Genomic DNA, 12,059 nt, shown 5'->3' with positions numbered 1-12,059 from the left:
TTCCAATTTTAGTTGAGGACTCCGTATCAATGTAGGCACCAAAATCATCATCCCCTAATTCACCCAATTAGCAAGTCTTGCCTTTTCCCCCTTCCAAACATCTCTGAAACTCAGACTTGCCATTCCATAGTTCTGGCCCTCATTATCTCTCACCTGAGCTGTTGCACACATTTGTGAAATATTCTGATGTATCTCATGCACCCCCACCCCCAATCTAGTTCTATTATTTTAACCTAACCGTTCCACAACATGAATCTGCCCAGTTATGCTGACTTAAAACTCCTTTAAAAAAAAATCCAGTCCCTACAGACTTAGGCTCTTTAGCAATGCCGTTAGTTGTGACCCAGATCTGCTCTACCTCTCTAGCCTCACCCTCTGCCTTCTTTCCACCCCAACTCTCCAGCAAAGCCCAGCCACTCTAAATTCCCACACCATACTCACTAAACATCATCATCTCTGTGCCAGGACCCATTCAAGGCACCGGAGACAAATTAACTAGTTAACTAGACAAAGTTAACTCAAAGGGCCACCTTCCAACAGGGAAAGTAATAAGTAAACACATAAAGAGTAATTTCTGATGCTGAGTGCGGTGAGGAAAACGAAACTGAAGATGACAGAGCACAAACACAAGCCACTGGGAGTACTGTTTTAGCACAGGCAGGGAAGCGGGCTTTGAGAGGAGGCCTAAATAATGGGGGCAGGGATCCTTTTTAACATTCTCACACATCCCAAATGTTTACAAAGGTTACTTGTATTAAGTTGCATACAAATATATAGAGTCTATGTATACAACCTCTTTACGCTTGCAACTCTAATGCAACCAAACCTGAAGCCCACCTCATGGGAGGCAATGCATTTCCTTCTTGTCTGAGTTACTTGTCATGAACAACGTTCTGCCCGGTCATCAGATTTGGGAATCAATGGCCCAACAGGCAGTCATTTAATTCTACTCTTCTAAGTCCAATTTTAGAGAGACAATATCCCAGAGGAAGGGTGGGGAGAGGGAGAACTTATTCAAGAGAAGTAGAAATGCAGAAGAAGGGGGGCTAAGAGAATGACATTAATTAAGCTAAGATAATGACATTAATCCTGGCTGTTTAAAACAGGAAGAACCAGCAACTAAGGACAACCAACCAAATCTAAAGGAGAATGAGACTTTAATTTTAAAGGGTGTGAAGAGAACATGGTTGGGGGGGGGGGGGAATCTTGAAATGTAAATTAAGCTGTAAAAGATCCTTATTTTTTTAAATGTTTATTTATTTACTTTTTACTTTTGAGAGAGAACACAAGCAAGGGAGGGGCAGAGAGAGGAGACACAGAATCTGAAACAGGCTCCAGGCTCTGAGCTGTCAGCGCAGAGCCCGACATGGAGCTTTAAACTCATGAACTGTGAGATCATGACCTGAGTTGAAGTCGAATGCTTAACTGACTGAGCTACCCAGGCACCCCAAAAGATTCTTATTTTAAAATAAAGTATATGAAAACCATTTTTTAAAAATTAGCTTTGACAATGTCTGACTACCCTTTTATCTTACAAATGCAAAATAATCATGAGATAAGGCCAGTAAACAGAGGAAGAAAAATAAGACAGGACTTACTTGAAAATAGGGAATTTACGATGTTTATTAGTTACCTGCACAAATTAGCAACAACTTGTACAATGGGGCCAGGTTACAATTAATTCATGTAACACACAAACGTCACTCTGCCATTGACAAGAGCACAACTCTCTTCAACAGATGATTTTATTACCAAACCTACATGCTGGCTTTTGTAACTGTTTCCCAGCACCTTGCATAGTATACCTCGATAGCCTTTATGAGTAACAATGTCCCTGAAAGCCCTTCAGAGAGCAGAGGTGAACACTTTCTCATGGAGGAACATCAGCTTTTCTAAGCGAGTTCGTTTCAACAGTGGGAGCCATTCCCAGTGGGATACCTCTACTACACGGTACCCAAGCCGATTCAGCTGCCGCCTCTTCATATTGTGCAGTCCAAGCAGATCCCTGGAACCATAGCAGTACTGGTTTTTATTTGTCAACTGAATAGCCAGCTTCACTTGTGGGGCCTGCATGCAAGCTGGGGGACAAGGGCCAGCCATCTCCATAGCCCCCAATCTGTCTGCCACATTGCAAAGGGAGGTCCCCAAAGGTATAGGTGCGTTCTCTAATTCCCTTTCCCGCTGTTCAGTCTCTGATGCAATCTCTCCCTGGAAACATTCTCTTGATTTCCCTTTTAGTAGCTGATTCATCAAATCATCTGTAATGCTGACTCCCACATGCTTAAGCCTTAATTTGGCTTCATCCTTAATTGGTATGGCTTCTTTGTTAAAGGGTAATGGCTTCATGTTAACATCAAGCTGGACCTCTAAGTCAGAAGATCGGGTATGAGGCAAAATCATATGGTGTTTGATGTACTGGGGCCCACCCAACATGTTCTCTAGTAAAAAGAGAGCTTCCAGGAATTCAGGCTTTGAGCACATATCCTTCCTTGCTAAATTCCACAGCATTTCCGACCCCTCTTGCTGAAGGTGAGCACTAAGACGATTGCCTCTGTAATCTAGACACTCGATGCCAACGGTACCATCAAGAGTATATAGCTCCTTAGTGAGTTCAAACTTACTTCTCTCCTGAGCTAACTTGACGAACCCTGGACTCAAAGCAAAATTGATGAGCTCTAATGGAAAGTACTCAGAGAATGCCAGGCCCAGCAGGCAGGTGAGCAGGTGTTCTGGATATCGACTGAACTCAGGCATCTTTCTGTGAATCTCATTTATCAGGCTGGAATAAAACTCTTCTGTATTGGGTGGCTTATAATTCAGAGTTCCAAATGACCACAGAATCTTGGCAACATCTTTACTTCGGCAATATGCCACCCTTGGAGGCAAAGAAGCAGCCACAGCGTTCATTATCCCTTCATCCAGGATGCGTAAGGCTGAGCAAGCAAGAGTCAGGTGCATGACACCCTGAACTCCTAGAAAAGGGATTCGCTGAGGAGCAATCTGGCCAAATTGCTTCATGAAATTTCCGTGATCCACGTGAGTGAAACGGAACATCTTAAGAATATTCACTAAGGCATAACTGCTCAGATGCTGCATGTCAGCACAAGCCAAGTCTCCAATTCTCCGCATGACGTATTCAGAGAGATTACTACTTGATTTAAAGAACCCCAAACAGATTGTACCAACCTCCTCTAAGTTGATCAAATCTATGTACTTGAGAATCAATGATTCCAGTTTTTGCATTAGGTCTTGGGGTGCCTGACGACTTTCACCTATAATATAAATTAAGTGAATCAGCTGGGACAAGGATAGGTCTTTCCAGTGCAGATTAAGATAACTAAAAAAGATTTTTAAAAACCGAGGTACTCTGCGACCCAAGTTTCGCCAGAGATCAGCCACCAAGAGAAGTTGATCCAGACTCATCTCCCACACCTTACTGCAAAATCTGATTTCATACACACCTAGCACTGAATGGGAGTGAGGGATTCCCAAACTGACAAAGGCCTTCAAAATACTGATCAACTCCGGGACATCAAAGAACTGTATGTTTTTCACACTCAGCTGGCAGAGCAAAGCAAAGCTGGTGCTGGACAGCAAAACAGGATGCTGCTCTGCAGGCAAAGAGCTCAGCTTACAGAAATAATCAGCAATGACTTGAGGCTGGAGATTATCTTGATGAACTGTGACTTTGTGCAAAATTAATTCACCTTCCGAAACAGACAGGGGCTGGCAAGTCTCAGATCTGTTATAGCTGTGAAGCTGGTACTCTGGTCTTAGCTGTAGGAAACCTCGGGGGTCTTCAAAGGAATCAAAAATTTCTATATCGTCTTCAACTCCCGCAGCCCTGTGTGAGCCCGGCTTCAACGTGCTGGCCTTAGAGGCAGAAGTCCTCCTGAATTCCAAACCTGGGAAGGTACTGCTGGTCGTCAGGATCCTCTGAGAGGAGGAAATGCTATGAATGTTCTCAACTTTTTTGGCAGGATGGCAGAAGCCGCTGTGTTCTGGAGGCTCCTGTCCCCTCGGCTGTGTGTAGCTTCCCACATTCCAATATGTCACACTTTGGGCTGTGCTGTAGGCAAAAGGACTGCAAAACGCTCGATATCCTAAAGGTTTTAACAACTTGAGAGTGGCTGTTGTTCTGGTGTCAGTACTGATCGTTTTGGCAGTCAGAACACAGTCCTTACAGGTTTGTCCAGGCAATTTCTTGTTTACATGGTGCTTGATTAGAGCTGGACAGGGAGGCATTCCACAGAAACTACCTGGAAATCTTCGGCATATCGCAAGAGCCATGGGTCACAAATGACTGGGCCAGAATTGGTGGTGCCAGATACTGAAAAAAGGGTAGATGAAGAATAAGTGGCTTCCACCTATCACAATACCAAAATTTACACATTATAAGAAATGGATTAAACTACATTGCTGTCCACTCAAGTGAGTTCAATGCTAGTGAATGCCCAAATGACAAGACAGCATACATCAAGGCTACAAACTGCTTCTCCTTGATATCAATGCATAAAGGGCCCACTTGGGAGAACAAGAAAGTTGGTTAAAGCTGCTGCGCTAACACCAAAAGTAAAAAGCGGGACCTGATGTAAAGTTTAATTCATTATACCCACAATAACCCTCCTTGTTCCTAAGCATAAAACTTTTGACTACAGAATTGTTTTCTAATGCTCATTTCCCACACCTTACTCAACTGTTTTCTGATGCTGCTCCTGCACCTGCCAGAAGATGCCTATTCTCCTGTCCAGGCGACTTATCACAGACTTTGAACCACTATCGCAGAGAGGCACGCATTTAGGACATATACTCAAAAACTCATTTTGGTGGCAGAAGGCAGCAGCCTGAAGCTCTGCTGTCAATTCATGGGTGGGAAGCAAAAAGCATCTCAAAGCTGGGTTCACGGTTCAGGAAACACCAACTCACACGCCTGCCCCGCTGACGTGGAAGGGGAGCAGCACAGCTTTCCTCTGGAGGCAGCTGATTAGCAATGCTGCCAGGGAGTCAGGTGCTGAAATCTTGCCTCTAGCAGTGCAGGTCCCACTTTCCCCCATGGTAGAAACCAGGAGAGCCTACGAAACAGACTCTGCTATACTCTTGCTTTCTCTAAAGGCTTTTAGCTTTCCTCCCACTTGATAAATGCCAACGCCTGACAAGCAAAACCCAGTGAGCCCTGAGCTGCCAAGATGTGGACTTGACAGGCTTGTTGCTGCACAGAATCCCCTGCGCGTTCTGAGGGCGCAAGGGTGACTTTCTGAAATACCTGCCCAACTCCCCTGTCAACCTCTTCTTCCTTCCAGAGCCCATAGCATGAGAACCAGGTGACCACAGGGCAGGCCAGTGGCTTTGTGAGCTACACAGGCTTCTCTGGATGGTAGGAACGTATGCTCTACTTTCTTTGTGAACCAGAGGAGAATTCTTTCACATGAAATCTTTGTACGCTTACATCTTTACTATGACCTTGTGGACCATTCCGTCTACCAAGTTTCAATCTATGGGTCCAGATGTTACAGACCAGGTGTCAGCAAACTATGGTCCAGGAGCCCAAATCTACCCCTCTGTTTTTTGTTTTTTTAAGAGAGGGAGAGGGGGAGAGGGAGAGAGAGAGACAGAGAATCTCAAGGAGGTGCTACGCTCCAAGCAGAGCCTGATACAGGGCTCAATCCCACAACCCTGGGATCATGACCTGAGCCAAAATCAAAAGTCGGATGCTCAACCAACTGTTCAAATCTGTAGACCTTCATCACACCTTGGGAACTAGTTCGGAAGAAATAACTTGGGGGGGGGGGAGGGGGGAAGGAACAAAACTTTTTTTTTTAACAAAATAACTGTGCTACTCTAAAGCAAAAAATCGGGGTGCCTGGCTGGCTGAGTCGGCAGAGTGTGCAATTTGAATCTTGGGGTTGTAAGTTCAAGCCCCACATTACGTGTAGATTACTTAAAAATAAAATGTTTAAGAAAAAAAAAGCAAAAAACTGAAAACAATATAAGTGTCCATCCAGAAGGAGGGGGCTGGCTTACAGGATAAGTGTGTGGCAAGCATCAACATGAGAAAACACACATACAAATACTCAGTGGAACAAACAGAACACAAATGAGTGCCATCACCTAAAATACACTTATATGAAAGGAAAGGAACTATATAACTTCTTTGTGGGGAGACTTTCCATTATATCTTTGATATAAATTAACTTTTCCTTCTTTATTGGCATTGAAACTGTTAATACAGAAGAGTATATGAATTTAACAAATACCTTTATAAATAATATAATTTTTTTAAATTTCATTTTTATTTGAGAGAGTGAGTGCGCACACGCCCTAGAAGGGGGAGAGAGGGGAGGTGCAGAAGGAGAAAGAGAATTCCAAGCAGAATTCCAAATTCAGCACAGAGCCTGTTACAGGGCCCCATCCCACAACCCTGGGATCATGACCTGAGCTGAAATCAAGAGTCAACCGACTGAGCCTCCCAGGCAACCCGATAAATAATATAGTATTATTTTTTATTAAAAAAAAGTTTTTTTAATGTTTATTTTTGAGAGAGAGAGAGAGAGAGAGAGAGAGAGCATGAGCAGGGGAGGGACAGAGGGGGAGACACAGAATCCAAAGCAGGCTCTAGGCTTCGAGCTGTCAGCACAGAGCCTATATGGGGTTTGAACCCACAAACTGTGAGATCATGACCTGAGCTGAAGTTGGATGCTTCCCCGACTGAGTGACCCAGGCATCCCAAACAATATAATTTTAAAACACATTAGGGACACCTTGGTAGTTCAGTAGGGTAAGCATCTGACTCTCGATTTTGTTTGTTATTTTTTAATTTTTTTTTGTTTATTCTTGAGACACAGTGAACAGGGGAGGGGCAGAGAGAGAGGGAGACACAGAATCTGAAACAGACTCTAGGCTCTGAGCTGTCAGCACAGAGCCCGATGCAGGGCTCAAACCCACCAACTGTGAGATCATGACCTGAGCCGAAGTCGGACGCTTAACCGACTGAGCCACCCAGGCACCCCTTGGCTCTCGATTTTGGCTCAGGTCATGATGTCATGGTTCATGAGTTCAAGCCCCACATGTGGCTCTGCACTGACAGCATGGAGCCTGCTTGGGATTCTCTGGTCTCCCTGTCTCTCTGCCTCCCCCTGCAAACACGCACTCTCTCTCAAAAATAAATAAACGTGTTTTTTTGTTTTTTTACATTTATTTATTTTTGAAAAACAGAGTGAGACAAAGCGTGAGTGGGGGAGGGGCAGAGAGAGAAGGAGACACAGAATCTGAAGCAGTCCAGGCTATCAGCACAGAGCCTGATGCGGGGCTCGAACCCACGAACTGTGAGATCATGACCTGAGCCGAAGTTGGACGCCCAACCGACTGAGCCACCCAGGCGCCCCTAAATAAACTTTTAAAAATAAATAAATAAATAAATAAAAGTACATTGAATAATTTAAATTACTTCAATTAATACTACCTAAGCGTATTTAATGAATAAAATTACTGTGCATGCTCCTCAAATGAAAAAAGAACCGTTTCCTTGAACATTAATGTTTCTGTTTCGGTGATAGAGAGTCTGCATTTTGAATTAATGTGGCTCTTTTTGAAATGCTAAAATACAGGTTAAGTCCTAAGATGGAAAAAACAACAGCCACAATTATCTTAGGGCCTCCTCCGTGCCGAGCCTACTATGAGGTTTTTTACCTGCCTATAGTTCCAATCCTTACAACCTCTCTGTAACGTAGGTTTTGTGGTCTCCATGTTGTAGATGAGGAAAAGGAGACTTCACAAGGTTAAGGAACCTGCTGACGGTTACACAGCTAAGGGATGGAGTGGGGTTTGACATCAAAGATCGTCTGATTCCAAACCCACATTGCTGGTGTGTACTCTAGCCAAGAAGAGTCAAATTCCAGACAAAGAAGTGGGGAGGATCCTGACCAATCTACAGGGTTTCCAGATGCCAGGGAGCTGGTGCGTTTGAACTGGGTGAACTCAAAAGCCCCTCTCACCTCTAATACAGGTGTTACCTTGAGATAGTGCTATTCAGTTCTAGACTACTGAAATAAAGTGAGTGTCACAGTAAAGTGAGTCAAAGGAATTTTCTGGTTTTCCAGTGCACAGAAAAGTTATGTTTACACCATACTGCAGACTGTCAAGTGTGCAATAGCATTATATCTAAAAAACACACCTATCTTAATTATAAAATACTTTATTGCTAAAAATTGCTAAGCATCATCTGAGCTTTCAGCATGACATAATCACTGATCAGAGATCACCATAAAAAAAAAATGGAGAGGGGCTCCTGGGTGGCGCAGTCGGTTAAGCGTCCGACTTCACCAGGTCACCATCTCGCGGTCTGTGAGTTCGAGCCCCGCGTCGGGCTCTGGGCTGATGGCTCGGAGCCTGGAGCCTGTTTCCGATTCTGTGTCTCCCTCTCTCTCTGCCCCTCCCCCGTTCATGCTCTGTCTCTCTCTGTCCCAAAAAAAAAAAAAAAAGTTGAAAAAAAAAAAAAAACGGAGAAAGGGAATATTTAGTGTTATAAGTCCATCAAACTATGTGACTGTGTAAATCATGTACAACTTTGACAAAAATTAAATCTGCAAAATGCATGTACTAACAGGAAATTAAGGTATTCTTCAAGAAGACAATCAGTATTCAAAGAAAGTAACGTGAAGTTTCAAGGAAAATGTTGAAAAGTTTTTCTAGCCCAAGTAATTCCTACTGTCTATAGAACTACTGTTTTCTTTTTAAGCGTTTGTTTATTTTTGAGAGAGAGCAAGCGAGCGGGGAGGGTCAGAAAGAAAGAGAATTCCAAGTAGGCTCCATACAGTCAGCGCACAACCTGATGCAGGGCTCGAACCCACGAACCGTGAGATCATGACCTGAGCTGAAATCAAGAGTCCGTAGCTTAACTGACTGAGCCACCCAGGCGCCCCTCGAATTTCTTTATGAACGCCCAGTAACAGAAATGATGACAAAATAAAGGATCGTAGAGACATGAAGAGCCAACTGCAAATGGCAAACAGTAGCTACTTACTTTTTCACCTTGCAAGTTTTAGTGTAACTGTATAGACACCATATCTACAAATATATGCCTGAAATATAATCACTTTGGAAGTCTGGTCTTGAGTGCTGTGGGGAAGAAAGGGAAAGAAACACATGGAAGATACAGAACCAATAAAGCAAAACAGTGAGGAGAAAAGGCACTGCGAAGGAGAGGCTGTCTGGATGTGTTGCCTACATAGAGAAAGCACAGCCGAGAGAGTTAGCTCTTCCTTACTTAAGGACTCCCAGAGAATCCCGAAAAAAGCTGGAAAGGGAATGGTATGAGACAGATGCCCAATCAATAATGCCTGACACGTTCTCTAGAGGTTCAAAGACATGTGACATCAGCACAAAGCTCCTTTCCTAGTTTAATGCCACATGTACATCCTCTTCCCCATCTCTCTTTAGGGGTCCTAACAAACCAGAATGGAGCCTCAGAGACCCCTGGCACTGTCCAACCACCCTAAATGATGTAATTTCACAGGAGTGAGGAATCTTACCTTTCCACCTTCCAGGTACAGAGGTCTGAGCAAGGCCGAATAGCTTCATTTTAAACTACAGTCCAGAAGTTAGAGGAAGGGAGCCAGACGGTGGAAGACAGCCATGCTAACTGTAGATTAAGTATATAACACTCTCAGCATATTTAATTCACCAGTTACTAGATCTCCTCTCTTAATTCTGATTTCCGTCCTTTTGCTAGAAAGGTTTAACCCTCCTATGTCCTGGTAAAATTGCCACAAATAAATGAATACTTCAAACTCTAACCTTGTCTTAGCAAATAATTTGTTGAGCAACCCTGAGAATTAAAAAAAACAGAAAACTAACTTCCTCTAGGTGTTAAGAGTCTACCAAGTTTAATGCTCCTGGTGAGGGCTTAGTGACTGACCTAAGGACCCTCAGCTGTTAATGCAAATGCTAACTGGGCTAGACTCTTCTGTGCTTCAGTTTCCACACTGGAGCAGAGCCTACAAGACAGGGATCTACTACTACTGCCACGACAAAGGTCAAACACCAGTGCTAAGGTGTTTAGGTCAACGTAAGTATCACCCAGAGTTAAGCCAAACCAAAATCAACTCTAACAGCCCATCCCCTTCACTTCATTCTGGTTTCCACTCTTATCAGAGAAAACAGCACACCACAATTATCTGTGAAACTTTTTTTTTTTAGTTTATATAGCCCTTCCTCCCCTTCTAAGACTCTGCTATTCCTCTATCAGAATGGCAAGAAGGCCCCACAGATGACTGTTAGAGCCGCTGCTCTTAAAGGATTCCACACACTCTGTCTTTAGAAAATCTCTGGGTACGTGGGGCACCTGGGTGGTGGTTCGGTTGGTAAAATGTTTGACTGACTCCTGGTGTCAGCTCAGGTCATGATCTCATGGTGGTGAGATCGAGCCCCATGGGTTGGACTCTGCATTGGGCATGGAGCCTGCTTGAGATTCTCTCTCTCTCCCTCAGCTAAAAGAAAGAAAGAAAGAAAAGAAAGAAAAGAAAGAAAAGAAAGAAAGAAAGAAAGAAGGAAGGAAGGAAGGAAGGAAGGAAGGAAGGAAGGAAAGAAAGAAAGAAAGAAAGAAAGAAAGAAAGAAAGAAAAAAAGAAAGAAAGAAAGAAAGAAAGAAAGGAAGGAAGGAAGAAAGAAAAAGAAAGAAAGAAAGAAAGAAAGAAAGAAAGAAAGAAAGAAAGAAAGAAAGAAAGAAAGAAAGAAAGAAAGAAAAAAGAAAAGAAAATCTCTGGGTATAGCAACAGAGAGCAGACACTCAGGTCCTCTCAGCCCATGTGAATGGAACTGCTAAAGGATTGCTAAAGCAACAGATGGGGAAGAAAACCATACCGTCAAATAAACTAGACCTGCACAACTCCCAAAGGCCTCACCTTCTCTGTTGCATTATGCAACGCTGAGTCTCCATATTTCATTTTGGTCTCCCAGGCAGTAGTGAAATCAAGCCAGAGCTTGCCTGAGGCCATTCAGAGCAGTGAGTTGTACAATCTAGTTCTGGAAAAGCGGCTTTCTTACTACTCACCAAGTGTGAGCCAAGTGCGGAAAATAGGAATTCACATTCCAGCTGCAACAAATGACTAGAGCACAGAACACCAGACACGTTGGTGCTAAAGCACTTGGCTGCCAGCTCCATAGGAAGAAGCACTCACTGTCCAAGGGTTTACAGTGAGTAGGCAATGAAGCATGACCTGAGGAAGTGGAAGAGTTTAACTGGTTTAAAGAGGGCCCAAAGCTCCCGGAGTCAGGACAGAAGAGCTGTGTCATGATTTGTACGGAAAGAGAAAGGGCAATTATTTTTCTTACCTCTGGAGAGAAAAGGGAGGAAGACATCAATAACGACCTTAGGTATGTGCAACTAGAAACCGTCTGTTAAAAACGGGGACAGGATATACACTGTATTGATATTTACTGAAGGCTCAAGTTGACCCGGGGTACTAAGCAAAATACCGTAGGGGCCTGCGGACCAGCGGCATCAGCCTCACCTGGAAGCTGGTCAGGAATGCGTCATCTCGAACCTTACCCCAGACCTACAGACCCCATCTCCAGATCCCTGAGTGGGTCGCGTGCACGTGTTAAGTGTGGTAACGAAGTGCCGCAAAACACCTCACTGGATTCCCAAAACAGCCCTGTGAGGCAGGCAGTGATCATCTCCGTCTCACAGAGGAAAAGTCAAGATTCAGACGAACCGATTGTCCAAGGTCACAGAACTCTGGGGTGGCGGGGTCGCCGACATTCTGCCTAAACGGGCCTGCGAGAGGAGTCCGCAGCCCGGGCCCGGAAGCGCCCGGCCCTGCGCCGCCCAGGACGGGAGAGGCGGCCAAGGCCCAGGTGGACAGGGAGCGGCCGCCGAGTCCTCATCCGCGGCCGCCGCCACTCACCTGAGCCTGGTGAACACGGGCGCCGCAACACCAGACCCTGGATCCCGCGAGCTGCCGCGCCACCGCCACTCCACCAGCAACACCCGGACCTCACAGCTCCACTTCCGGCCAACTGCCCGCTACTTCCGCCTGCTGCGCTGGTGACGGGTGCGGCCGA

General features: G+C 44.6%; 2 protein-coding genes across 8 annotated transcripts in view; both read right to left on the bottom strand.

The window, feature by feature from the left end:
- The window catches only part of UBOX5 (U-box domain containing 5), a 38,293-nt gene extending 26,264 nt beyond the window's left edge, over positions 1-12,029 (bottom strand). For 2 of the 4 annotated variants that reach the window (XM_058685069.1, XM_058685072.1), the window contains exon 1: positions 11,903-12,029. The gene's annotated coding sequence lies outside the window, so the exon portion shown is untranslated. Of the gene's footprint in view, positions 1-9,527; positions 9,635-11,046; positions 11,152-11,902 lie in introns of those variants that run through there. The other 2 variants (XM_058685071.1, XM_058685070.1) reach the window with 2 other exon arrangements.
- FASTKD5 (FAST kinase domains 5) lies at positions 1,606-12,015 on the bottom strand. 4 transcript variants are annotated; one of them, XM_058685047.1, is made up of 2 exons: positions 11,903-12,015; positions 1,606-4,330 (listed from the first exon to the last, which is right to left on the bottom strand). In XM_058685047.1, exon 2 carries the CDS (start codon positions 4,288-4,290, stop codon positions 1,846-1,848), a length of 2,445 nt encoding a protein of 814 aa, XP_058541030.1. In that variant the 5' UTR covers positions 4,291-4,330; positions 11,903-12,015; the 3' UTR covers positions 1,606-1,845. The 4 variants fall into 4 exon arrangements, with proteins under 4 accessions (XP_058541030.1, XP_058541033.1, XP_058541032.1 ...); XM_058685050.1 differs by lacking the exon at positions 11,903-12,015 and adding an exon at positions 11,507-11,865; XM_058685049.1 differs by lacking the exon at positions 11,903-12,015 and adding an exon at positions 11,047-11,173.
- Positions 12,030-12,059: the final 30 nt, after the last annotated feature.

Source organism: Neofelis nebulosa, chromosome 9 (genome assembly GCF_028018385.1).
Source record: "Neofelis nebulosa isolate mNeoNeb1 chromosome 9, mNeoNeb1.pri, whole genome shotgun sequence".
In the NCBI taxonomy this organism is placed as follows: Eukaryota; Metazoa; Chordata; class Mammalia; order Carnivora; family Felidae; genus Neofelis; species Neofelis nebulosa.
This window is presented reverse-complemented; position numbering and strand designations above follow the sequence as displayed.